General features: G+C 36.3%; 2 protein-coding genes across 3 annotated transcripts; one reads left to right on the top strand and one right to left on the bottom strand.

Moving 5' to 3' along the window:
- Nucleotides 1–8: 8 nt before the first annotated feature.
- egl (Egl_like_exo domain-containing protein) lies at nucleotides 9–20,712 on the bottom strand. 2 transcript variants are annotated; one of them, XM_019042066.2, is made up of 7 exons: nucleotides 19,059–20,712; nucleotides 18,153–18,233; nucleotides 16,895–17,139; nucleotides 13,790–13,993; nucleotides 12,143–12,232; nucleotides 10,810–10,898; nucleotides 9–7,169 (listed from the first exon to the last, which is right to left on the bottom strand). In XM_019042066.2, exons 1-7 carry the CDS (start codon nucleotides 20,391–20,393, stop codon nucleotides 6,895–6,897), a joined length of 2,319 nt encoding a protein of 772 aa, XP_018897611.2. In that variant the 5' UTR covers nucleotides 20,394–20,712; the 3' UTR covers nucleotides 9–6,894. The 2 variants fall into 2 exon arrangements, with proteins under 2 accessions (XP_018897611.2, XP_018897610.2); XM_019042065.2 differs by having other exon boundaries at nucleotides 9–7,172; nucleotides 19,059–20,709.
- Nucleotides 20,713–21,136: 424 nt separating this feature from the next.
- Nucleotides 21,137–24,135, top strand: Idh (isocitrate dehydrogenase [NADP] cytoplasmic). The gene has a single exon (XM_019042067.2). It carries the CDS (start codon nucleotides 21,660–21,662, stop codon nucleotides 22,887–22,889), a length of 1,230 nt encoding a protein of 409 aa, XP_018897612.2. The 5' UTR covers nucleotides 21,137–21,659; the 3' UTR covers nucleotides 22,890–24,135.
- Nucleotides 24,136–27,917: the final 3,782 nt, after the last annotated feature.

The following is a 27,917-nucleotide window of genomic DNA, read 5'->3' as shown; positions in this document are numbered from 1 at the left end:
GCTGACACTTGATTTTTGACTAAATGATTTAATCGAATGCAAGTAAATATTTAAAATAAATAGAAAAAACTTAACAAACAGGTCTTCTTTTATTATTTATCATCAGTATTAAAAGTATTCACATGCACCGCGGTGAGAAAAAATTATCAATGATCAGAGAACTACAGGTTTTTATACAGTAGTACAAATCGACGGTGAAACTCTCAAGTCACATATCTCGTTTGCAGTGTTTAAACAGCTCTGCTCCTATTTTATTTTTTTTTTTTTTCAGGGGAAAAAAAATCAACATTATTCCTTGAAAGGTTCACAGAACTTTCTTTTCGAAGAGAAAACAATCACGGCAGATTTTTGGAATTATTGTTGAGAGGATTTCCACTTGAAAAATAAAGTATGACGAGAAGTCTGCAGTGTCACAGACCGAGATATGTCTCTTGAGAATTTCGTCGTTGACATTTGAATTTGCTAATCAAAGCTGATTATTGCTTCAAACTTGTCCTTGCACCAGCTAATTCATGCTAAAATTAGGAGGTACACCTAGACATACCAAAATTATAATCTCTTTTGATACATCAATAGTTTTCATTCAGGATGATCAGACAAGTATCACATTAAAACTTCAAAGCTTTCAACGTGCAATATACTGACAAGTCAACAGAAGCGAATACTCCATAGGTGCCGAAGTTACCGATTTTCCTTCTCAGCTTCTTAACACTTCTCATGCTATGCATCCGGGGGCATTTTGATGCTCCCAAATCTAATACACTATTAGCAAAAAGGTAAATTTTAATTGATCTAGGTGACAACATCTGCTATGACTCACCAATCAAAAAGGCACTACCCAAAAATCCTAAGATCAATGCTCATCTTAAACCCTCTGGGACTTCCGCTTCTGTTGGCATAGCTAATTTGCTCTATCCTTTTGATTGAGGGGGGGGGGGAGGCAAAAGAAGTGTATGTGTAATCCATTAAGAGTATGATTGCTACTATGCAACGCAAAACTACTTCTTCCCTCATTTCCTTATGACTAAAAATACACGATCATTTGAGGGATATTTTTTTGAGACTTGTTGAGTAGTGTTAAGATAACTTCCACGTATCATCAACTGTTTTTCATTTCTTCACGAGGGATGCATGATATTTGAGATAAATGTGACAAGGATTCGCTGATATTTACTTAAGGTGGATTCATTACACTTGAAAGTTGACGAACTTCTGTACAGTCATGGAGACACTTTTGACTTAACTGAATCAGTTACAACTGGGCTGAAAATAATTTGTAAAACCGAGTGTGCTTGGCTTGCGACACTACCTTTACCAAAATTTAAGGCAAGTTCGCACAAGAAGACAAAGAGCTTTCTGGGAGGCTCTCTTGTACTACACATACAACACAACTCAGCAGATTGATATGATCTCGGAAGTATTTTGGCCTCTTTAAGTCATTAATAGTTTTCAATTCAGCCTTAGAAACTGAATTACGTTTTTGTTCTCTTTTTTTCTACTTTAGTTCAGTTGCTGCTGGGAAAAAATTATTTTAATTATATTTCAAGTTCAAATTAAAAATTCGCAACAAGACACATAAAAATACTGGGGTTCTGAGTCTCATAGTATGGGGCAGTGATATTAACAAAGACATACTGGTAATACCATGGTACTACACACATACTATGAATGAGAGAAGATACAGACAAAAATTTGATAGGAAAATTATTGTGATAGTAATATCAGCCCTACAATGCGCAATTACTTATAGTTGAAGTGAGGGTACATTTTCCAAGCGTAACTTGATATGAGCATAATTAGATTTATACAAGGCATATCTTTAGCATTTGTAAAATGATAATGATTGTCTGTTTTTTTTTCCTACCATACAAATTAGTAAATTTGGTTACTTGGTATCTGTATTGATCAGGAAATTATTACATTAGGTGGACACTCAATTCTGTTACAGAATTTTTAATTACTTTTGACCTATCAAAAGCTTGTAATGGAGCGAATCAAATCAGATTTTTTAATCTCTATGAGAGGCTGGTCCTTCTGAGGTTCAGGATAAAAATTCAAACAAATATTTGTCTCACTAGGAAATGGACAAATATTTTTTATCCTAGTTTCACAGTTTTGAACACTGTTTTGTCAGTGGATATGAAGAAATTAAATTGGTACGAATAATGTATGTAATACAATCATGAACTCGCAAAATTTTGAAAGCTCTTGCCTGGAGTTAAAATCAAATATTCAGATGACAGGCTACAAAGCCATTTTCTTTATAATCAAGAACAAAAATTTCTGATTTTTCAATTTATGAAATGTCTTATAAGAAGGAAAAAAATCTCAATAATAATACTTTTTCCCCCTTCACAAGCTTCCGACTATTCAAGTTTTTAATGAACTTCCTTCATCTCCATTTACCGAGACAAGATCACTGCACAAAATTCAATGGATCGCAAAGTTGTATAAAAGTGGAAATTTTTCAATGATTCTTCCAACAATTTCAGACATTGTTGCCGACAAATGTACTTCTAAAATGCAAGTCTTATGCTAATACTCATAACTTCCAAATTCATTTCGATAGATCAAATATGTTTAGGTAAAAAAAGCTTACCACATCTTTCCGATTGTCATTTCCATTGCATTTAGTTGGCCGAAAGTACAATTCTCTAAAAAGTAACTGAACTGAGTTTTAAATTTGGCTAATAACATACACCAAATTATTTGTGTGAACATAATCAGATTTAAATAACTTTTCAGCACAGTTTGGTTACTAAAAAAGGCACTAACAGGCACTTGATAAAATTGGACGGTATGACAACTGATAATGGCAATTACAGAATAAATTAATTTGAGTAAAAGAGAAAACCGTGAGCTGAGCACGCAATAATATAATTTTAAAACGGCTCAGAGGCAGAATCTTTAATCAGTCGATTCCATTTAATTTGAATAGATAATAATAGCTCAAACTATATCCCACAATGATAATTCCTGTTAGTAATAGGTAGTTTTAACAATAAATAAAACTTTTATGACACATAGTCCTTAAAAATAAGTTTTTATCTTTAATTTTTAATATATAATTATTATTATTGTCTTAAAAATATATTGCAATCAGACTCCCTGAAAAATAATTTCAGTACAAGGAAATACTAAAATTATAAAAGTACGAGAGAATAAGAATGATCACAGATTTAAGTCATGTGTCAGGGCATAATAAGCTCTATGTGAAAGGCTGATAAAAACCTCGATAATTAGACGGTATTTTTTTTTTAGAGATACTTTCTATCACTCTCTATGGGAACAAATATTTGATATGTTACTTTAATTATTACATAGCAATTTCTACGAATTATTACCTCCCTATCATTTAAGATAAGGGACACAGTTTTTTTGCACTTCCAAAAAAGTGGGTTTTTTCCTGTGGTTTGTAAATTCTACAATCAATAAACAAATTGTTCTACTTTACATTTAAGAAAATAGATCTGAAGAAATACTTTATTCTGGTTTGTGATAACTGAGAATTACATTTTGAGAGCTAGGGAGCAAAAAAAAAAAAAAAAAGATTGAAACTGACACAGACTTCTCCTTCTGCTGATCCATTCTCTCTCATCAAAACTATTTTTTTTTTTTTTTTTGGATAGAGCTGAATATCATGCTACAAATGAGAAAACAGCTACAAAAAACTGTCTTATAAAAATGCAGAATTTCACGACAATCCTTAAAACAATACGACTAGTACTCTTTATACTAAATTTACAGGTTGAAAAACAATTACAGCTGATATTCATTCCTAAAGAGACACAACTTAATCAGTAATACTGAAACTTCCGATGGTAAAGAACTCCCAGGGTAGGCACCATAATATTTCTGTCAGGAGAGGAATTGCAACATTGCAGCCAGGGCAGCAGTTTAAACGGGGAAAATTCCGTACGTTGCGACTTACAGCTCATACCAATTCTAGTTTTTAGGATTTTTAGGCCTCGTTTGGTCTGATAACTAGGTGAAGAAGGTGATTTTGTCGGTGAGTAGCACAAAACAAACTGATTATTCAAACATGAAACTGATGGGTGGAAATGATGAACTTAGTGTTATCACTTGTGTTGTTTTTTGGCAACTTTGAGCAACTGCTGAACAGTTGGTCGTTCTCTTCATGAAAAACGTAATTATATTTGAGTAATGCTACATTTTCCTTCTTAAATTCTATTTTAATCAGAGGAATCTTGGGCTTTTCTAGCTGAAAATCTCACTTATTTTTCTTTTCATATCATGTAAATATCATGAACATTTTGTGATAAAATTGCCCCGGTACATTCTTGTAAACAATTAAATCGTTTGAGTGAATTTTGCAACCTCGGAATGGAGTTACGTTCTTCCGTCCGGAAGGCGCCGAGTTGATTGATTGGTAGCTTTAGCTTTAATTTTAGGGTTGTGCCTACTGAACGACTCAATTGAAGAAAAACGTTGACACCAGGTGAATCAAATAGCACTCGTGTCTTTCTTCAGATAAACGTCCGACTATTGCAGTTGATACAGTTTGCTTTGAGTGCTGCTCCTCTCGTTGAACGATAAGTTTTAAAAAAAGAATGACTCATGAAAAGAGTCTTCCCTTAAAATTGAGCATGTTAAAGGCTGATTACTGAAGTAAAATTATATGATGACAAAACATCCATCTCTTGTCAATTTTAGGAGCAATTCAAAACCAGAAGAAGGAATGAAGTACCTAGCAGAAATTCCATTTCCTTCTTATTCTGCCCATAGCACAAAGTTAGAGTTTTTAAAAGCGTAATCAGACATGAAGCATTGAAACGGGCGATATTTTTTAGCACTTTTTTCCTAAATTAAAAATTAAGTACAAAAAAGCTTAAATATTTTGAAGCTCTTAAGTGACCCGATGCAGGGACAAGGATCAAGTTCAGGAATATGGGTGAGAATAAAATGGAGAACTAGGATGCAATTATTTTTGTCATTGTTGTTGTTGTTGACAAGATGCAAGCAGCTCTGATTGGTTTGTCTTTTCAAGTCTGGATTTTTTGAATTTTCAGCGCATTTCAAAATCTGTGCTTTTTTGGGGTTACCCCCTAGAATTTAGGCATTTTACCCAATATTCGCAGAACTTTAGATTTTTCTCAGAGTCTTTGACCAGAACTTCCGTTCCTGCCATTTTGACTTTTGGCGTTCTCGTTGGGTATGGTGATTGGTGGTCCCTCTATAAAGATATTGTGTCACTTAGGAGCTCCATCGGAGATCTTAAACTTACATGGCCGAAAATAATAAAATGTAAATTATTTACTTGCAAAACTTCCGCTAACAATAAGTATCAGCTCTTAACATATCACACATTACTAAAGCCGAATCACAGACACTGCTACTGAGAGTTCTAACATCAAGTTTAAAAACCGCATGAAATATCAGCCATAAAATACAGGGATATTCACAGATAAACAACCTGAATTTCATCTTTTGGTCTGGGAAAACTTACGAAAGCTAACGCCTGGTAACATGAATCAGCTGTAAGTTCTCACTTGACCAGCTTTGAGCCTTTTATTTTACACGGATCAAGCTTTATTGTGTTGATATCACAAAAAACTTATGGTCCAGGCTATCTTGAAGCCATAGTCTCGTGCCTGGGGCATTTCCTTGATATCATCAACAGCACTGTTGAGTCATGCTACAAGCTGTCCGTAAAAATTTCTACATAAAACTTTTCTGAGCAATCATTACAAATATCAAACATGCAGATCATGGTTTAAAACATTCCTACAAATAGCATTTGCGCAAAATGGTGGCACAAAAACTACCATAATTTTACGGCAGTGGAACAGGAAATTTCTAAAGACAAATAAAAGAATGAGTTTGAATGATTAACGGTGATATAGGCCACTGTTCGGTCATGGAAACTTCCAAGAATCAAAAATGTATCGTATGCTCACAAGATATAGATGCAGTCCTATGATACATTCAATTTTTTAGAGCAGATTGTGACTATCAGACTGAGTAGCAGAACAAACGAAAATACCCCAGGCTAAGTGGTCGGTTTCTTCACAAACCAATACAAGACAGAGAGATAAACTTTTTCAAACACTATCTAATTTCAATAGATTATTTGAATAAAAAAAGCCGCTAAAAAATATAAAAAAAATTAAATTAATATCGCAGTCAGTACGTTGATAACTTCTGATTATCTTAGATATCACTCCCATTGCCATCTGAGTTGGAGCTCTGAGAGTCGATATCAATTACATTTGGATTACATGCAACATAAATCAGAGCTTGTTAATAAAAATTTACTTTAAAAAGTTAAAAGAAACTTATGCGAGAACTTTTCAGCATCAAAAGCTGTGGAAGAAGTTTTGAAGAAAAAAAGTAAGAAAGAGAAAGAGACTTGTAAATGTGACCAACAAGTGAAAAAGGGACCTCAGTTCCTGGTGGTGAATTTTTCACAATGAAGATTTGTGTCAAATCTAATTAATTACTAGAGGGTATTTAATTTTTCTACAGAAAGGCGGCCTTGTATATTGACAAAAAGTTTGCTCAAGGTGCAGTTTGTATTGATGTCAATAGAGGGCATGAGTTCCAATTTAATCCAACGATTTTTGCAAAAATGGCACGATAAAAGTTTAGTTGCAATCTTCTCAACAATACATTTTTTGACTTGCAAACTTAATCCATCAAAACTTGGGTTTGATTTGACATTTTTCAGTGTTCATCACACAAACTTATTTTTAGAAATCTCTTCCAAAAGGGGGTACCAAAAATGTATTTTCGAGTTCTTAGCCGGAAGGTCCCTTTTCCTACAGACTGTAGGAATAAAGATAATTTTGTAAAAATTTGTTGTGGGTAAAAATGATTACTGAATAAAACTGCTCATTCTGAAAAATTATTTGTGGAGGGGTAAATCGGAATAGCTTATTTCTTCGTTAGAGTCAATTGCGAGGTGTCGTCATCACAGTAAACTTTTGTGATAACAATGTCGCCTGTCGATAAAGTTTGGGATCCTGTTTCTATAAGCTTGCTTTTTGAACTATTTGACACTGGTGCACTGGCGCTCATAGTTGCTGCTGTCAGGAGCTCCTCCAAACGTTCCATCTTGTCCAAACGGTCCATTTCCTTGTCTGATAGTATATTATCCATCAGCTGCATGGATTCTGTCAAACTCAGAGGCTCTGAGTTTGGAGACAAGGCTTCTGAAACAGTTACAGATTGCTTTTTAAGTGAAAATAATCAAAATTTCTTGGCTTATATATGCTTAATGAACAAAATTTCAACTGATTCTTAAAACTCGAGTGCCTGTAGGGGGAGAGTACAGATAAGTTGGTAATTTTGCCGCTAAGTTATGGAGCTTTTAGAGTCAAAAAGAGCAGTCAACCTGTGAAATCAAATTCACCAGAATTCTTTATTAGGTATTAAAATTGTTTCAACCTGTCGTTTGTAAAGCATGTACAGTAAAGACAGCATATAACAACTCACGTTTATAACAGAAAACCGCTTATATCATTATTTTCGCGCAGTCCCGTTTTTTCGCCTATGAGAACAATGTAAAAAATTCCCACATAAATCGGAAACACTTATTTCGGAAATCCGCTTGTAACATCAAAAATTTTGGTCTCAAATCGAAAAAGTTCCGGAATAAACAGGATTTTTCTAAAAAAAATTCTGTGCGAGTTTTAGAACTTATGCAATCTATGGTTAGATAGTTATTCCAAGAACTCAATACAACATAAAAACCATTTAGTTGTTGGCAAGGGCTTGGCTTTCTTAGCAATATATCGATTGATCTGCCATTTAAACCTATGGAAAAGGATCGATGATGTTCGCAACGAACACCTTCATAGTCGATCTTAACTTCAAATGGAGCAATATCATAATTGATCATCCACACTTTGCTACCAGTTCGGCCGTGCCTCTTAGTTCCGTCCATCGTTGCCATATTCACCCAAAATTGATTAACATTATTTCATGTCAGTTTAAAGAAATGACAGCTTGTTGCATGGATAAGTTTTATAGTTTTGTATTTGATAAGGACAAATTCATTCCCCCCCCCCCCTTATCATAAAATTAATGCTCGCAAAAATATTCAAATTGATCCCAAGAAATAGGGTATTAGCTAGATTTTCAGGATGCTTTTTCACGATGTGGCATCAGGCAGCGTCAGACAGACCCAGTTAGCGGAGAGGCGCAGGCTGCGCTAGGGTGGCCCAACTACACACAACAAAATATATTTTCCGAATTTTTTTGGTCTTACCCCCTAGAACTGATCCATTTGATCAAAAAACACTCCCTGCCAAGTTTCAGCCAAATCGGATGATATTAACCCGTGCCGACAGAGACATCTTTCTTACATGGGATTTTACATTGAAAAACACTTCTTTTCAGAAAACTCCATTTCCCGACAAATGTGTAATTTCTAGAAAAAATCAGAGGTCATATTCGGCATTAGCAGGAAAAACAGAGTGGGAAAAGTTGTATCTGACACCTCAAAAAAATTTTTTTACCCCTCGTTATAGCGGTGAAACAACTGGAACATCTAGAAAACACTAAAAAAGGGTAAAATGAAGGTGATAAATCTCAAATAATTACATAGGTCTGCATCTGAAAACAAAGCTCCACATATGGTAGGTGATTTGCATGTATTTTTTTACGCTCAGTCCGTCCGAAAATGCTTAACATTTTCTTTTTTTCCATCAGGATTATCCGGAAAATCGATTTTCTCGTAAAACAGATGGTTTTCCAAGAAAAAATCAATTTTCAGGAAATAAACCCCAACATGTAGTAAATGTTTTTTTGTGTTTTTTAAAACTGAGTCCAAAAATGATGACAAAGTTGCTCCATTTTATCGGGATTTTCCGGAAAATCGATTTTCTCATAAAAACAGGGTTTTCTGGGGAAAACTCAATTTTTAGGATAAAAACGATCGACATGTGATACATGCTTTTCATGTGTTTTGTGTCGGGGCGCCATGCAGGCATCTCGCCAGACGGAAACCTGAATGGTAGGTAGCAAAACGGCTGAGTCTACAAAATTCAGCATAAGGACTTTCTTTACATAGAATCAATGTACCAGGAGAGTGCAGGAAATGACTAGCTCCCATACTTCTTTGGACATTCGGCCGCTGAGTTAAGAAATGACTTGTTTTTTTGTCGAAATTTACAAGTTTTTCAGGGTACCGAGTTTTCCTTGGAAAATCCTCTTTTTTACAGGAAAAATTTAGCTCCTCACAAACTCCTAATGGAATAGAAGGAAACGGTTATCATTTTCGAATTCAAAGTTAAAAAAACACATCAAAAACATCTATTACATGTCGATAGTTTATTTCCTAAAAATTGAGTTTTACCCGGAAAACCCTGCTTTTACAAGAAAATCGATTTTCCAGAAATTCCTGATGGAACAGAAAAATGGATAGCATTTTCTGACTAAGTGTAAAAAAGTACATGTAAAACATCTACAATATGTAGAGCTTTGTTTTCTTCGATGCAGACCTATGTAATTATTTGAGATTTATCCCTATCATTTTACCCTGTTTTAGCGTCTTCTAAATATTTCAGTTGTTTTACCACTATAAAGAGGGGTGAAAATTTTTTTTTTGAGGTGTCTAATACAACTTTACCCACTCAATTTTTTCTGCTAAAGACAGATATGACCTCAGATTTTACCTAGAATTTACATCTTCCCGGGAATGGATTTTTCTGAAAAGAAGTGCTTTTCATTTTAAAATCCCATATAAAAAAGATGGTTCTGTGTAGAGTCTCTTTACACTGAGGGTTAAGACAATGTGAATCCATTTTTGATTAGTTCCCTTATTTTAGGCATGCAGTCTCTACTGTACTTGACTTTGGATAGTTTAGCCATTTTACTCATATTTACAGAAGGACACTCATTTGTGTGCATTCTTGGGCATCTTGGTTTGGTCTCCGAATCTGGAGATTGGCAGCAGCACTTTTCTGGTGTTTTTCGTGTTAGAAGGTTGGCTGCCCGAGGCCCTAGAAGCTTCATAGTTTGACGTGTCCATACCCACCCCATATACTTACTCTACTTATTGCTATTTTTGCAAGTTTTTAAGTTTGTTAAGGTGCGCTGTGGGTCTATCTACATTGAAAGTTGAAAGAAAGAACAAGTCAATGGTCAAAAGGGCTACTACTTATCTCCATTGCAGTGTTTCAAAATTTCGGCTCTCATTTTATTCCTTTAGAGAGAAACAAGCCAACTTTATAGCTTGAACTGGATACACAATATTCAGCCAACAGAAAGGAAAAATCAGGGAGGTTTTCAGGAAATTATACTGACTTGATTTCGAAAGATAGAATAAAGTATGAGAGGAAATCTACAATAACGCACATAGAGATACGTCTTTTCGCACTTCAGCCATCGATATTTACTTCAGGAGTAGACTGGATGACTGGACGGATCTAGCCGAGATTAGCAGAACTGCTTTTCACCTTGCGTAAATTCCTCTCGTGTTCTATTTTTTCACAGAGAAATATTCTACTCAACGCTTTTAAAGCTTCTCTCTGTAAAGTTACCCAAAGAATATGAGGACATCACTCACAAAATTTAAAGTTACAGTGCTACTTAGTTTCCTATTTAAACAAAAAAAAATGAAAAATTAGAGAGAATTAGGCAATGGTCCATTAAGTCGGGTTAATTCCAGTTGAAACTGTCCAGTTACAAAAACTAAAACCACACTGACTTTTCAAAAATTCAAGAGAACGAATGTCAAGATCAGTTTCATGGGTAGGATTCTAACCGGTAAACATATGGCATTTATTTGATTTCGAAGATAGGATAGCATCCGTCACAGAGATAATTAGTGTGGAATAAACTTACCATTAAGGGAAGAGTCTGAGGGAGAGGATTTCTCACTATTATAACTATCTAAACTTTGGAATTCTCCCGATTCCCCTTCTTCACCATCCCTAAAATCAAAGTCACACTTGTGGTGATGAAGGAACAAACAGCGTTGCTAAAATATTACAATTTAAAAGATGTATGATAGACATTAAGCGATTCTGCACAAGACAATCAAGTTTTCTAAGGATAAAATCTTGCAGACCTGAAGGACATTGCACACTCCTTATGGGAAAGTGCACCACGATCGAGTTTTAATTTTTGTTATTGCATTCAATTTATCTCAAGATGCTGATCAAAAGTCATCATTGCGCCAACTTTCTACGATGCACCGTTTTTGCACAATGCACCCAGAACGCTTCAATTATTTGGCTATTAAGAGTCAGAGAGATTCCTCATTTTAGCACTTGAGTGAACAGTCGGTTGTGTGTCAACAAAGAAATTAGGGGAACTCCAGCACCGGGTGGCAGTCTTATCTCAGATTCTGCATGCCTTTTGCTTGACCATCCAAACCAGATTCGAGAGTATAAGAACAGGAAAGTCTGAGAAAAACAGTGAACGTCAAACGGACGAGAGCGGGAGGGAGATAGCCAGAGAGTAGGCAGGAATAGATAAGAAGACGGACACTCGCTACGTTTTTCCATATTCACATCAGGCCTGTTCTTGAATGCCTTGTTCTTTTTGACTTTTTATCGCCAAATAATCGAGGCATTCCAGGCGTATTGTGCGAAAACGGTGCATCATAGAAAGTTGACACAATGATTACTTTTGATCAGCATCTTGAGATGAATTGAATGCAGTAAAAAAATTAAAAATCAATTGTGGTGCACTTTTCCATAAGGAGTATGCGGGGTTCTTTCAGGCCACGTTTTTCTCAGTTGATTTCAAGTGAAAACAAGTATCATCCATTACTCGGTGAAAAACAATAACTGACAAGTTTTGAACATGTTTACTGCCAATGTGTTTTTGTGGAATTGTTCCTGTCGGACCAAGAAAACGAGCAAAAAACTGATGCTAGTCCTTCTTTTCGGTTTCATATGTGATTAGGTTTTTACAATTAATTATTTAAAGGATCCACAGACAGCGCCTACATGCAATGCAACATGATGAAAATGTTTCATTGGATGAAATTGATCACTAAGGCTGTTTTGGCCTCCAGCCAGCGAATATATTATCATTCTAAGCGCTTTGGAAAAAAATGTGTTACTTAAAAGATTACAAACTGATGAAAAAGGTGCTGGGTATTCTCCTAATACTGGATGGATTCTGACTGATTTTTTTTATGAGCTGGAAAGATTGCTTGGTTACTTACTTTCCTTTTCCTTGCAGCTTTTCTAGCTTCCGAGCAACTTTGTATGACCCTTTAAGCTTTTCTTTTTCTTCATCAGTAAGTTCTAAGTACCTAATGACAATATAAGAAAATTCGATGAAGATGAAATCGATGAAGTGAATATATATCAAAGTGAGCTTCATCTAAAATTTTCAGCAAATTCAAGGTTCATATGAAAAATGAGCCTCATGTTTTTCTTCCTTTCCTTGCGATTTTCAGAATTTGTCTCATGTTAAGGCAGTGATCATTTGGGAGGAACATCAATTCTTGCCAGCAGTATCATTTTAAAAAATCAGTAAACTTTCGTAAATTTTCGTGAATAAAACCTACAAGATGATGTAGCATCACGTCCAAGATATTGGACTCCATGCTCACCCTTGATATAATTGCCTGCTTATCTTGTCCATGATCTTGGACTCCATGCTCATCGCTAAACTTCTCACTTCTTTGCTTGAGCATGGAGTCCAAAAGCAAGTAGACCTCCCTTAGTTTTAAAGTTCATCATTACAGAAAATCGTATACTTCGCTCATCTAATCTAACTTGAACTAACTTAACCTAACCTAAGCAATGCACAATTTTTTTTTCAAGAACACATTTTTTCGTCTTCACTTTACAAAAATTGTCTTAGTAAATTTTTGGACCCTATGCTCGTGTATTGTTAGAGAATACCTGCATCCCAAAATTTTGGACGCTATGCTCACTTCGATTTTTCGAAAAAATTATCTCTAATTAAAGTGAGCATGGATTCCAAGATCTTGGACGAGATGAGCAACTGAACATTTTATAGTTGAGCATGGAGTCCAATATCATGGACGCGATGCTACATTACCAACTCCAATAAGGGTTTCTGTTTCAACACTTTTTTATTGCAAAAATGCACCTCACACTTTTTTGAGTTTTTCATGACTTCATTATATTCTTAGTAAATTTCATAAAAATTATACATATAGATATAGTTTTATATGTTGAATGTAGTGGTTCTAGTTATGTGGCAGCGTTTTACTCAAGGTTCACATCAATACAAATGATTTTTAGAATTGAGCAAAGTTTTGATGGTAATTCCCTTTTTCCTGACTTTTTTTGTTGTAGTTTCTGTTTTGTTTACGCGAATTTAATTCACAGTGAGTGAAAAATCATAAAGAGAGTTTCCTCTCAACTACATATTTTGAAAGTTTTTGTTCATTTCTTTTACGTTTACTTTAAGTCCAGAAGTAACACTCACACGCACAGCCAATGTGGACATTTTTAATCTTTGGAATGAGCAATTCCATTCCTGTGTTTTTTAGGACCTTAAGACTGACAGAAAAATTAGAGACAAAAACCAACTTTCTTTGCAAATTCCTTACCACCTATTTCAAGTAGATAAGCTCGAGAAATCGAACATAAAACTTCTAAAATCTAACCAAGATCACATTTTGTGTTACCATCATCATTAGAAACTATCAAATAGCAGAGCTAGAACATATGTAGTTGGCTTTTGTTTCTTAAATGACTTTGAGCTGCGTTCCTTTATTCTATGAACCTACAGAGAGGATCTTATAAAGTTTAACATAATTATGTTTTGAAGACCAGTTGATGGGAACTATAATGACCATATATGTCTTTGAACCAAATTAATTAGAACTTACCTTAGAAGCCTAATTTCTCTGTTGCTCAAAACAATATTGCGACCTGTTTGAGCTGATTGCGCCAGTTTTGAACGCAGATCCGACACTTCACTTTCAACTTTCCGTTGACGTTTACGCAGCTTCACATCATTTGGTTGAATATTCATAAACACTTGTTCATCACACAATTCTTTCAATAATGGCACCATATCTGGAGTGATTTGTCTGTTGAATTTCAAAAGAGGAGTGAAATTTACAAAATAGATACTTGAGTCTCAATCTTAAATGAATGAATAGATGTCGATAGGCAAGTGATTGTCCACAGGAAAGGTACTTTAGGGTATGGAGGCGACTTTTTTTTAGGGGAATAATTTTCGTTCAGTTGAGTAGAAAAATTGCAATTTGAGTTACAAACAAACAAACAAACAAAAATTTACATACTGTTAGCAAAAACTTGATTGATTCCCACATTTTATGTCAGCCTTGAGTTTTGGTTACATTTACATTGTGTCAGAGTTTTAGAGCATCATGGAAAAAATTGAACGAAGACATTTTCTCCAAGTATAAAAATGTGATGAGTTAATTAGAGAGAAGGACTTGGTTCTGTGGCTTCTACAGGAAAGATGGGAAACATTGGTAATCATGTTAAACAAAGCTATTACCTATTGCACATGTTAAATTAGTGAAAGAGAAAAAACATTATAAGAAAATCTGTGAGAATCATTTGAAAGAAATAGTTGTGGTCAGGGGTTGCTGAATCAAGGGTTATCAGAGAATAATCAAAAGTAAACTTAAACTTGTTAGCGGACACAATAAGTATCAATGTGCAGGTATGGTGTCATTGTTTTACATTCTTGAACTTGGTAAGTGCAGATATTGTCTCTGAGATAAATAAACATCCTTTCCACTTTCTTTTACTATTTGGCATTTTAACTAAACAGTTTCTTACGGAAGTTTTTACATACTAATAAATAAGGACAAAAAATAAAACATCCTTCATTCAAAGTTGATAACTCGTTACATAACGATTAATTCAAACCTTTAAAATGGTTCACGGCCTTGGGTATTCATACATAAACACACAAGTCATCAGAAAATTCAAACAGAGTCGAGCAACGCAGACTATTAGGCAAAGAGGGAATCCATTTTCAAACGATCCCAAATCGTTTATTTTGACAACGAACTGTTAATTTCACAAGAAATCTATAGTGCTTAGGTTTGAAACAAGGCTATGATGAGGCAGTTCATATAAAATCCTTCGTAAATATTGGATGGCATCATTCAAAAGAAATGAGTGAGCTGAGTCCAAGGAAAATTTCCGATTTGATCTGAGGGAAAACATTTTAAAATGTATGAAAAATAAAATGTTCAGTTCATGATTTGAGCAGCCTTTTGGGAACTGGTTGAGAATCAAAGGATTCTACATTGAAAGAAAACCAATAACCTAATTCAATATCTGGTTCAACAGGCTTGGCCATGACCAGACATGTTTGATGCGCTATTTTATGCAGGCTAGATAGGACTTTATCCATATTAGTCCACTCCTGATTACTCTGCAGGGTTTAAAAAACTTAGGTACAAGAAGGTTTCAACAAAAATGACAAAATTTATCATTTTTTCCGAAAAGAATCAAACACACAAAAGAGGAAACATTTCTACAATTTATTTTAAAATGTGCTTTTGCGCTCGTAGTTTTCTTTCACACCATTTCCATCCACTAAATATCTTTGCTCTAATAATCATTAAGAGCTTATAAGATTGGGTTGGAGAAAAGTTTGATCCTTTTCATTCACAATTTCTGAAAACCCCTGGGTGTTTACTCTGATACGAGGGGTATTCTTGAAGTAAGTTGGTATTTATCATATCTTCTAAACTAATGAAGATAATTTAAATATATGAAAAGCAGTTGAATTGTCATACTCTCAGCTTTTTAAAAAGTCTCAGATTTTTAAATTTGGTTTGCTGAGTATTGAGTAACAAGAGTTTTCCCACACCAGTCTCTTGCCACCTCACGTCCATTTGCGGATGTCTTTTAGGGTGCTCAGTGAGTGTTACTCATTGATTTCTTAGAGGAGAGCACAACTATTGATGCTGACAGAAACTGTAATGTAATGAAAGGGCTCAAATGAGCAATGAAAAGAAAACACTCTGGTCTTTCGTCTCGTCAAGTGTTGCTGCTTCATGACAACGCTATAGGCTGCATACAGCTCATGTGAGCATCGAGTTGTTAATCTCCTTTAAATGGGACCTTTCCCCTCATTCCCAGGATCTTGCCGCAAGTGATTTACCACTCATTTCCAGAGCTGAAGAAGGGTTCTGGCGGAAAAAGTTCCGCGGACGCCGATTAGCTCAAAGAAGCTGTACCAAAGTGGTTGCAAAAACAATATCGACAGTTTTCCACTGATGGAATTAAGAAGCTCATGTCTCGGTATGTAAAATGTGTTCAACGAGTTAGAGATTACACGGGAAAGTAAGGTAGAGTTTTCTCAAACATGAAACTATTAAATTTTGAACGAAAAATCGCACTTCGACAATTTTGCAGAATGAAGTCGCATGCTATCATCCTGCCACCTCCTGAGTGCTCGTAAATTTTGGACTTGCGGAGGTGAGAGACGGGTGTGGGAAAACTGATGTCACTCGTCGCTTGGAAAACCAAATTTCAAAAACTGAAACGTTTTGAAAAGCAGAGAGTGTGACAATTCAAACGCTTTTTACAGATTGAAATTATCTTCATTAGTGTAGAAGATATGATAAAAATTAACTTACTTTACAAATACCCCTCGTAGATAGAATAAAAATGAGACGATAGGCAACCTGGATTGCATGTACTGCCGACCAGCTTGCCAGGTTGCTTTGTCAAGGTACTTTATACTACAGGTATGGACAAAAAGGGTGCCGAAGTGGCAAAGCTGAGAATATAGGCCATCGAGTGACGTCGCAAGTCATAGTCGTCGTGGTCAGCACTACACGTAAATCAGGTTGTATCAAATAAGCTGAAGGGGCGTCTTTACCTTGCTTTACTCCCCTAGCTGTCTTACCTCTCCCGCCTAAAGTCGGGCCTAGCGGGCGGTCTAGATTGTATTATAAGTCAATGTTTTGAAGGGGAAAAGCCAAATAAATACTCACTTGAGCAAAATATCATAAAGTTGAGGTACTAAAACTAGAACATCTGTTGCAGCATAGAGGATCATGTCTCGTGAAAGAGGTCGTCGAGCCCAATAACGCTGATCTCTTCGGTACACAGCTTTGAGTTGCTCTTTCAGGAAATTCTGCGGCACCTGGTACAGTTCGCAAAGTTTATTCAAGCTCACATTCTTCACTTTGTAGACTGGTTTACCAGTATGTTGAAGCTGAAGAACTGCATGAGCCGCCTGGAAAAAAGAGCAAACAAGACACAAATTTTAAAGCAATGTTTCGCTCTTGCAATTCTATTTTTTTTTTACCTTAGATTGTAAATTTAAAGCTTCTAAAATAGAGCATATATTGCAAAATAGCTCCTTATTAAACTTGAAACAAATCTTTGAATTTTTTCCTTCTTTTAAGGTGTTAATCCCTAACTCTTGGTGTATACAGAGATTTTCCATTTGGATGAATTAAAAAAATACATTGTCAGTACTGCAACTTTAATTCTTTGTGTTCTACTGTAATGCACAAAAATTTGGAACCATTTCAAATTGTAAATTATCCTGCCTCCAGTTTTATAGAGCTAATTTTTTTCAGGAGCTACAATGACGAAAAGTTTTCTGTTCCATTCCATTGCTTTCTCAATAGACTGATTCCAGGGATATGTCATTCAATACTTATATCATCATTAAATTAGGCTGCCTTCAAAAAGCATGATAGAACGATCCATATCAAAACGATCAATTTGTTCTAGATGGAACCATAGAATGTAGTTATATGTTCAATATAGTTCAAAGTTTAACTGGTGGCTTTTAAAATGACAAGCTTAAACCGAATGATTGGTTTCAGATTGCAGTTAAAGCAGGTGAAGATGTAAGATGTCAAATTTTCGTGCTGTTTAATGACCCCCTCTGGAAACTGAAGTCTGTTCTGCAAATGTAGCACGCCAAGCAGAAAGGAACCAAGTCACATCAGCTACCTTTTGCCACATTTGATTGGGCACATTCAATTATTGACATGAAAAAGATTGTGCAGATTTCAGTGATTTCAGCAAATTACAGTGAATTTTGTGCATAGTATGAAGCAAATTTCTTAAGATTTTCAAAGGAATTCGCACAAATGCTCTGGTGTAAAAAGTTAAATTGCCCAGTTAAATTTGTCAATAGCCGATGTGACTTGGTTCCTTTCTGCTAAACGCAGTCTCAACGCTGCTGTTACTTAGTTCCCCAGATGAAGACTCAGTAAAGTAAAAGGTACTCACTTGAGTGTCAAAAACATTCCTCAGAGTGATTCCGAACTGATAGTGAAGATTAGCACTATCATTTCTGCAGTCATGCATGACCTGGAATCATGGAGGACAGATATAAAATAAGAGGAGTGAAAAACCATTAACTAAGAATGAAATCTAAAGGCATTCCTCGAAACTCCCAGACTTGCTCTCTTGATTCAGACTAGCGTTACCTTTAAAACATTCTGATTATGTATTTTGAATCACCTTTAGAGAGAAAATAAAATTCTCTCCACCCTCTTCGGTCCTTCCTATACAACCAGCCCTAGACAACCTTAATAGAACTTTAGGGTTGTCTAGCCAGGAATTGAATCCGGGACCTCCTGATCATGGAGCCAGAAAGATAACTACTACACTGTGGGAGGTCAATATATTAAGTAACTTATTTTGGAAAAATCGGAAAGTCTGTCTCCAGGTCAGTCATTACAGAATGTTTCTACCCAGAATCATCTTGATGTTTAGAATACAGTAGAGTATCGGTAGGAATTGGTTGAAAACTGTCCTATTGAATTAATTTTAGACCTTTAAAGTTAGGTTGTATCTGAAATCATTCCATTACTTATTATTACTTTGGAGACGGACATTTTGGTTTTTGCAGGAAAATTTTCAGTAAGGCTAAATTCTACATTTTTATCAAAGTGGTGGTGATTTCAAGAACTAAAAATTGATAGTCTTCTTGAATCTTAACCTTAATAGATGGAGACTCAATAGCCACTGAGCTAGCTGGAGAATTGTAGGGCATGTTCAACTGAAAGTTGTTGAATCTCATCTCCCTATTAATTAAGTACACACTGAGGATATTTGACATCAATAATATTTGTTTGCACAAGGTAAGTTCCTTGATAAATAAAGGTTTTCATTACCAGGGAAGAAACTTACTTTGACGACAGACTCCGATTCAAGAAATGCCTGAAAACCTCCTTGCGTGATGATTTGAGGGCATGTGATCAAATCAAAAATATAGGCCTGCCCATTACTGAGGGAAACCTGGAGAAGTGACAGAGTCCCTTTGACTCCAAGATTGACTCCCTCACAATCAAATGCAACAACAGGGTTCGAGGATGCAGTTATGTCACTTAGAATTTGAGCACACTCTTTATGATTTGCAATAACTTTGGTTGACTGCAATATCTTGAATTTTTTCTCTTCCGTACTATGATTTGAGGAGTTGTTGTTTGCAGATGCATTGATGAAGTTTCGATCTTTGACAGTGTTATCTGCGAGCGTTTTCAGAACCAGTGAGTTGATTCTTTGCTTCAGTGTTTGGTTTTGTTTTGGAACTATGGGTGGAGTTTGCTCGGCAGTTTCTGGAGGCACTAAGGGAATGAAGTTTCCATGACTGTTGACATTATTGATGACTGTTTCTTTCTTCGGAAGTGGTGAGTGATTTTGATTTCTGGCGGTAGAGTCATTCTTCTCATTTTTTAGTGGATTCACTAAAGTTATCAGGTTTGATTGGACGCTAAATATATTTGAGTGAATTCTGAAGAATGTCATTAAGTCTTGTGGTGTCTGAAACACGCATGACCATACCTCTGGGGAGTACTGCAATGTAACACTATGGAAGAGAGTGTCAATGAGCGATGGTCCTTTCGATTCGATACACTGTTTGAAAAACTGAATCAATTTGAAAGTGATTCTAGGATCTATATGAGCTTCTTCAATTTCATGAAAAACTTGCTTCTCTTTGCCAATGTGTTCAGTTAATGTAACAGTCCCGTCGTTAATGACAAAGGTCTCAGGATAGCGGGCTAAAAATTCAATGAATTCCTTATCCCTAGTCCCTGAGATGTGTCTGACCTCAGGCGATGCTTGCGATCTATGACCATATAAACTTATGATTGGCACCTCTGTACCAACTCCATATTGCAGGAGTTTGTTCCTGAAATATTCCACAGCCTCCTGGGCGTAATCTCTCGGAGAATATTTGACATATGTGGGCGCTTGCTCTTCTGCATCATTGGCTGCAGGTACTGCCAGTGAATCATACACAAACTCACCGTCAACCTTGAAAAGAGAAGGATACTGAGACAAGAATTTTTTCAGTCCAGACTGAGAGCCGCCAGCAATTTGCCGCATTTCTTTGGTGAACCCTTTGGCTCCGAATTGGCAGCTGAGATCGTGGAGAGTCCTGGGGCCACCTTTATCCAGCAGTCTTTCAAAAAAGAATAGCAGCGTCATGTTCCTCACCATTTCATACTCCGAACTATCCATCACAAAGAAAGAGGCCGCTAGTAAGTCGGAGAAATAGAATGAACTAACATGGGTTGATTGAAAAAATCTTATTATGCAGAGGCACTATGGAGTGAGGACTAATAGGTATATAATCACAGAATTCAAACATAAACAGAGAACATTAGATAAGAAATTGAACGGTGAAATAAAGATGATGATTAATACACTTAATACTGCCTAAGAGAATAAATAAAAATAAATAAAATTAAATAAAAAACACCATATCACTGAAGGTGTTACATCGCGCAGGTGTATCACATTCATCGGTCGACATTTGTTGACGTTGATGACGTCAAATTCGACCCCTCGCTCTCGAAAACTCGAATTTTAACTAGCAACGTTGTCAGAATAAATGCATTCAATTTAATGTCATCTAAAAACTAAATATGAATTTTAAAAATTTCTATTGCACTTGTCAACATGGATCAGAAATAAGCCACCACATGATTCCAAGGCCTTCTTCCAGTACTCAGTTGTCAAATAGGGCAAAGTCCAAAATTGCTACAATTAATGTGACGGACAACGCCGATTACGTTGAAAAGCCAATAATATAATTTAAAGTATTTTTTGGGAGGAAAATACACTCATGAAGCCGCCAAACATTAGCATTATCAAACAGAATTCCCTCCATAAAACCAATGGAAATTCGTAAAGAGGCAACAGTGCGTTGTAAAGAATGTGGGTAGATTCGATGTGTGCTGTAAGTGTGTCTGTGTGCGTGTGTGAGATTGTGGCGAAGTGGTATCAAGTCTAGTCAACTTTCTACTTTCACTGATAGATTGAAACTCTTGGCCCATTCCAGCTCGATCTTTCCTCAAGTGGTTTTTCGAAGTGGATTGTGTTTTGCGCGACGAACCTGCTGCATTCGACGTGTCATCCTTCCTCATCCTCATCCCATCAGTGTTGTTTTTGATTCGCGTCCGTTAGCCCTTATCTCTTCGCGTGCGCTGTGTTAGTGTGTTTACCCTGGAGCAAGTGAGGAGTATCTGATGATAAAAATCGGCGTAGCGATTACGTGATAAAAGCCAAGCTCCGAGACACTGTCACACTGTCGCGAGTCACGCCCGTCGCCTTTCAGTTAATTTTCACCCTTAGCCCGTGTTTCGAACGCTCAAGTTTCTATCTCACACCGGCAATTTAACGTGCGTAGCTTGTAGGTATCACGTTATCGTTTTTCGGCACCTAACCGGTCGGTCCAAAGAAGTGTTTTAATTTTCTGCAATTTCATCGCACCGAAACTTGACGATGTCGAAGATCAAGGCAGGACCTGTTGTCGACATCCTGGGTGATGAGATGACAAGAATCATTTGGGACTTGATCAAGGAGAAGTTGATCCTCCCGTTCTTGGACATCGAGTTACATGTCTATGATCTGGGAATGGAATATCGTGACCAGACGGACGACAAGGTAACATTCGAGTGTGCTGAAGCTATCAAGAAGTACAACGTCGGTATCAAATGTGCAACTATTACTCCTGATGAGAACAGAGTGAAAGAATTCAACCTGAAGCAAATGTGGAAATCACCGAACGGTACCATCCGTAATATCCTGGGAGGCACAGTGTTCCGAGAAGCGATCATCTGCAAGAACATTCCACGCTTGGTCACTGGATGGGATAAGCCTATCATCATTGGGAGACATGCTTACGGCGACCAGTATAAAGCCACTGATTTCTTGGTTCCTGGTGCAGGCAAAGTAACCATGAAATGGACCTCAGCTGCTGGTGACAAAGAGTTAGAGTACACTGTCAACGATTATCCTGGTCCTGGAGTTGCGCTAGGTATGTTTAATTTAGACTCTTCTATCGTAGACTTTGCTCACTCATCTTTCAAATATGCTCTCGATAGAGGATATCCTATGTATCTCAGTACGAAAAACACTATCCTGAAAAAGTATGATGGTAGGTTCAAGGATATATTCCAAGAAATTTATGACAAAGAGTACAAGGGAGCCTATGAAAAGAAGGGAATCTGGTATGAGCACAGATTGATCGATGATATGGTTGCGTACGCTATGAAATCCGATGGTGGATTTGTGTGGGCATGCAAAAACTATGATGGTGATGTTCAGTCGGACTCTGTTGCTCAAGGGTATGGATCCTTAGGTCTTATGACATCTGTTCTGGTTTGTCCTGACGGAAAAACTGTTGAGGCTGAGGCTGCGCATGGAACAGTAACGCGCCATTATCGTCAGCATCAAAAAGGGCAAGAAACATCCACCAATCCTATTGCGTCCATCTTTGCTTGGACCAGGGGCCTTGAACATCGTGCCAAGCTGGATAATAATGAAGCACTGAAGAAGTTTGCTCATGCCCTTGAAGCAGTCTGTATTGAAACCATTGAATCTGGATTCATGACTAAAGATCTTGCCATTTGCATTAAAGGCATGAGCAATGTCACTCGCAAAGATTACTTGAATACGTTTGAATTCATGGACAAGTTAGCTGAGAATCTGCGAGCCAAATTAGCAGCGTGACTCCCTTTCCCTTCAAAACTATGAGCCCCATAACAGTAGTCAAGTTGTGATGAAAGAACTGCATCCCTCTTGCTTCTGTAAATTTGTCTTTTTTTAAAAAAAATTTTCAACCTGCTCTAAAATTTTGATTTCAACCCGTATCTACTCTACCGTACAAGCAGTATTTTTAAGTTTAGCTCATTACCAAAGTATTTGATACCACCTTGGCTCATTGTTTTCAAAAATGTAACTCAAATATTGAGAACCTCTTTATTAGATTCATCATAGATGTCTGAATCATAAATTAAATTCACCTTTCATTCGGAAAAAGTTTAGAATTGAGGGTGCTGAATGGGTAAGGAATATACTTTTTTGGACCGTAAGCGAGCTGTTCAGATGGGATCCCTAATACATTTTAAATATCCAGTAGTCAATTGCTAGTGAACCAACCACAATTAGAGTACATGATTCTGAATTAAAAAAGAATCTTTTTTATCAACAACAAGGAAATCACTTGAAATTTCGGTTCTTGAGTAGGTATTTTAATGAACATTCAATAGAAGACTGACAGTACTAGGAATACATTTTAGAATTACTATTTTAATGCTCATTTTCTTTAGTTCGTATGACATAACATGCATGAAAAACCCTGGCTTCTATCAGGAAGTACATTATTAGATATCAACTTGTTTCTCTTCTTTTTTTTTCATTCAGGAATTTGTGATTGTGGGGAACTTTATGATAATGTCCCGTCTTTCATTTTTTTCTAAATTTGCACATTGATACCTACACTAATCCCACCAGAAACACCATTTTATCTTACTTTTTTTAATCATTGACACAGTTTTCACTGTTGTCATTCCACAGTTTTCTATTGTTTTGAGAAGAGGAGAATACTGGAAACCAAAAGTGGCAAATCTGGAATGAGTCATTGTCATAATTGTCTTCCTGAATATCTGATTTATGTATTTAGGAATTTGAAATGGTCCTAGAACCTTAAGTCCTGACTTTTTCTACATTGTCAGTTCGAGACATCTGTAAGTGTCTATCCGCCATTGTTGATTATCCATTTTATATTATTTTATAAGTTTTACATTTTTTATGGTTGTGTAATTAATATCTTTTATTTTTTCAATTCAAGCAAGCTCTTGCATTGGTATTTTAATTATTATTGCATATTGCACTGAGCTGTGGCATTGCTTTTTCTTTGTAAATCAAAATTAACTTTTTTTTTACTCAATATGAATAAAAATTAAGTTCCACTACATACGCGTAAGTTGATCAATTTTATCTCCTAATCAAATTGTTATACCTCCTTGTTATTTTGAGCTACTTTCATCCAAAAAGGAGTACTGAAAGCTGAAGAACACTTTTAAAATGTGTCAATATTTATTCAAACTTTACTAAAAGCTGACCAAAGAATACAAATAATGCAAGTTTGCATTTCAACATTAAAAAAACTCAAAAAGAGTTTCTACCTTGTGCATTCAAAGAATTTAATCTGAAACATTTCTTATTACTCAATTTAAATTGGCAAGACTTGCTGGTAAAAAATCACAAATGGTGCTATGAATTTACTGTCTTAACTCTTCTGAAAATCAATTTTAAGTCATTTTTAATTGCAGATGATCTCCAAGACAAATTCATTTTGTTTGAAAGATTGGTAAAGAAACTGCATGTGAAAACAATAAGTATTGTAGAAATCAATACTCAATAACCTATTTACTTTGTTTTAAACTTTTAATTAGCTACCTTTATCTCTGGCACAGTCCAGTTCAATTAGGAAAGAGAAGGAAATTTGCTTTAAATTACTTACAAGTTGTAGACAATCTCTGTAGCTTTTCCAAAGAAGAATTATAATTGAATTGTGTTATTAAAGGCAGAAGAAGGAAGACGGAAGAGAAAGAATTTGCACAAGTAGACTGTTTTTACTCTTGATTCGTTTCAAATAGCAGTGGTCAAAATAATCAGAATGAAGCATATCTCACTCACCATAGGAGACGGGAGGAAATAAAGTCAAGCCAAAGCTGGGGGAAATGAGGCCTGGAGAACAAGGTGCTCAAGTGCAGGTTTTCGAAAAATTGAGGTAGGTATTGATGATTTCAACTGAAAGTAGTCTTAAAGTATACTCTGTGAAAAAATCAATATCAAAATCCAATTTTTAAGCATAAATGAATGATTTTGAACTTTAACTCCGCCGTACGGCTCCTTGTAATTTTGAAACTTTAAACATGTAAGTAGTTATTTTTGAACCAGCAAAACTACAAGTATCTCCCTTGTCGTCTAAGCCCCTCAAATAAGAGCTTCTTGTCGAAAATCTTAGGAATATTACTAATTCAGTATCATGCATGGGAGCGTTCATAAATGGATTGCATTTTGCAAAAAGGAACCATGGAGCATTGTCATGTTGCGAAGATAGTGCAACTCCACTCATATCAATACAACTATACTGTAATCATGCAAATACAGGGTGTTCCAAAAGTCCAGCCCCCCCCCCCCCTTCTAACTTTTGAACGGTTCGAGATAGAAAAATAAAAGTATGGGAATGTTCCCATCTCAAAGGGGACCATCTTACGGGGGGGGGGGGGAGGGAGGGTCAAAATTTTGGTCCCCCTCGAGGGGCAGGGGCCCCCAACTTTTTTTCTTTCAAATGGCAACCCCTATCTTGTGATATCTCGTTCGAAAGAGCATAAAAAACTAAGAATTTTGGCGCAAACTGCAGATTAATAACGTAATTTTTGATCGAGTTATGATTAGTCAAAGGTCAAAGACCTATTCTCAGAAAATCATAACTCCGGTTCAAATTATCGTAAAGAAAAAATAATACGGGAAAATTTACCAAATTGTGTTCGCTTTTAAGTAAACTTTGCAGAAATCACTCCATTTATATATCATTAATCATCATTAATATAAACTTCGAAGGATTCAGACTTTCAGCGATTCTGCCTTTTTCTATTTCACTCGAGAGGTTGCCAGATTGTCCGATAAATGTGAATATTTTACATGGATTTGAATTGAGACAAGTGCTCAGAAAGCAACTTATCTGGCAACAATAGAGTCCGGAAAGGACGAGAGGCTGCCTTCCTAGAAAAACCCATGATTTAGCCGGAAATGTCATTAAAACAATTGATTCCGTTTGAAGCATCAAATTGTATAAGATTTTTTAAACAAATATCATGAAAATATGAATTATAGGTACCTACGCTGAGGCGACAAAAAAGTGCCGCGGAGCGCCTTCAAGGGGATTTGGCCGCGTAGCGGCCAGGGGGCGTAGCCCCCTAGTACCTATCTAATATCTAATCTATATTATACAGCTATAAGCAAAATCTTGGGAGCACTATTTCCGACGAACTGACGGACGATAAGGATGATCTTTACATGTATGTCATCTGTAGTAGATGCAGATGTGCAAAAAATTATGAAACCCCGAGCTTTTAATGTTGTAGAGCTTTTAAAGCTCATGTCACTTGAGTCCAATGTTAATAGCGTGAGAGATATCGACGGTGAAACTACCAAACCGCGTATCTCGGTTTGCGACGTCGCAGACTTCCTGTCATACTTTATTTTTTAAATGAAAAACTACTTAACATCCAGTCTTGAAAATTTCTGTGATTTTTCCTCTTTGTGCGGAGAAAATTCCGTGAAAATTTCAAGGAATGATATTGATTCGGTCTACTTCAAAAAAATAAAATGTGAGCGTAGATTTTTAAACACCGCAAACGAGATACGTGGTTTGGTAGTTTCACCGTCGATATGTCGTTTCCGCTAGAAACGTAAAGGTGTGGGATTCTACCTGAGTGACTCGAGTAAACAATAAAACAATGGAAAAGCTCGTGAAGCAGGGCTCCTCATTCGAAGAGTTGAGGAACGGTGCATCGCTCAGGGTTCAAGCTGTCCAAGGTAGGTATAAGGTTTTTACTCAATTTTTCCTCATTCCTCCGGCTTCGATTCGTGGCATTGGTCAATTTACTTGATTGCTGAATTTCTATTAATATTTACAGCAGATAAACAGCAGATACAAAGTGAGAAGGCAGGCGCTGCGTCGCGTCGGGACGGACCAAATATTATTAACTCTTAACGGTCGAAATCCGATTTTTTTTTGAAATTAAATATTTCAAAATAACATAATAAATGGAAATTTCTCCAGTAAGTGGACTGTGAAATTATGTGCATCCAGCTATTCCTCATCATTTACAAATCTGAGTGTTATGTCAAAAATTTTGAAATCGTTGCAGCTCGAACAAAAAATAATGTATTAAAATGGAAGAACATATTTGCCTATACATAGGTATGCGTACAGGGCCCGCGAAGCGGGCCTGAGGGCGCGAGGCGCCTTCTCGGGGGTTGGGCCGCGTAGCGGTCAGGGGGCAGGGCCCCCTAGTATATATATAAAATTGTAATGGACGGAATATTTATCTATTTATTCTACAGGAGAGCTAAACATATTTCTGATTGAAATTCTCTGAAATTAGGTTTACGGTAAATTGAGAGCAAAATTGTCTGCAAAACTTGAAGAAAAATAGTTACAAATTTTCCCAATGGACTCGAGTTTTACCAAAGGAAATTTGGCAAGGCCTGAGGTTTCATGCGGCGTTCATCTTTTTGTTAGACACGACAGCATAGAGAGCGCTCATAAATTACGTAACGCTCCATGGGGGAAGGGGGGAGAGCGTTACGCCATTTTGTGTTTACGCCTCGAAGGATAGGGACCTACGTCGAAGGACAAGTCTTACATGGGGGAAGGGAGCTCAAAAATTTCGAAAATGTGCGTTACGTAGTTTGGATTGCATTTTACAAAAAGGAGCCAAAAGCTCATTGCAATGTTTCTAAAGAAAAACCTGATCATAAATGAACATTTTCTATTTTACACGCTAGAAACATGTAAATTTAAGACAAAAATGACCAAGTAGGTTCCATATACAGAGTGTTCCAAAAGTACAGTCCCCCTCCCCCCATAGGGTGGGACTTATTTTTTTTAAATCGACAAAACCGAATGTTGCACGGTCTTAAATGGTTCTATGTGATAAAAAAAAAACACGTCAGCCAAGA

The sequence above is a fragment of the Bemisia tabaci genome, chromosome 5 (assembly GCF_918797505.1).
Source record: "Bemisia tabaci chromosome 5, PGI_BMITA_v3".
Lineage (NCBI taxonomy): Eukaryota > Metazoa > Arthropoda > Insecta > Hemiptera > Aleyrodidae > Bemisia > Bemisia tabaci.
The sequence above is the reverse complement of the archived record's forward strand: the minus strand, read 5'-3'. Positions and strand labels throughout refer to the sequence as shown.

Bases quoted from the DNA above. Each gene is read 5' to 3' on its own strand.
- egl (XM_019042065.2), bottom strand. From the start codon at position 20,393: ATGGATAGTTCGGAGTATGAAATGGTGAGGAACATGACGCTGCTATTC. The intron at 12,233-13,789 runs GTAAGTTCTAAT...TATTGTCATTAG, and splicing joins AGAGAAATTAGGCTTCTAAG to GTACTTAGAACTTACTGATG. The intron at 7,173-10,809 runs GTAAGTTTATTC...TAACTGTTTCAG, and splicing joins CTCAGACTCTTCCCTTAATG to AAGCCTTGTCTCCAAACTCA.
- Idh (XM_019042067.2), top strand. From the start codon at position 21,660: ATGTCGAAGATCAAGGCAGGACCTGTTGTCGACATCCTGGGTGATGAG.